This window comes from Eimeria tenella, genomic scaffold (genome assembly GCF_000499545.2).
Source record: "Eimeria tenella Houghton genomic scaffold, Eth_scaff2226, whole genome shotgun sequence".
Taxonomy (NCBI): Eukaryota; Apicomplexa; class Conoidasida; order Eucoccidiorida; family Eimeriidae; genus Eimeria; species Eimeria tenella.
In genome coordinates, this window is record NW_013542083.1 from 9093 (window position 1) to 9514 (window position 422).

The 422-nt window shown below is 66.6% G+C and overlaps 1 protein-coding gene across 1 annotated transcript in view; it reads left to right on the plus strand.

Moving 5' to 3' along the window:
* Positions 1 to 281, plus strand: part of ETH_00040860 (uncharacterized protein) — a gene marked incomplete at both ends in the record, with an annotated part of 1798 nt that extends 1517 nt beyond the window's left edge. Inside the window, one exon of the mRNA XM_013374718.1 lies at positions 1 to 281. Within this exon, the coding sequence (XP_013230172.1) occupies positions 1 to 281 (281 nt within the window).
* Positions 282 to 422: the final 141 nt, after the last annotated feature.

The following is a 422-nucleotide window of genomic DNA, read 5'->3' on the forward strand; positions in this document are numbered from 1 at the left end:
CAAACGACTTGCTTCTTTGTTGCTGGCAGCAGCTCAGGAGCAGCAAGCCAGCTGGTCCTCCGGCGACGAGTCCGCAGCGCATGAGGTTGAACCCAGCAGCAGCAGCAGCAGCAGCAGCAGCAGCAGCAGCAGCGAGGATGAAGCAGACCAGGAACTTTCGAGAGAAGCAAATGGAACAAGCGGCGCTGCCTCAGCAGCAGTCCCCCCATATGCTGCCGTGGGGGGAGAAGCAGCAGCAGCAGCAACAGCAGCAGAGTCAGCAGCAGCAGCAGCGCAGCTAGCTGTAGGGGTCCCCCCGGGGCCCCCCAATCTCAGTACCCTCCCCGCAGAGTCTTCAGCTGCTGCGGAGGGGCCCCCTACAACAGGGGGCCCCCCCGCAGAAGCGGGGGGCCCCCCCCGTGCTGCTGCGGGGCCCCCCGGGG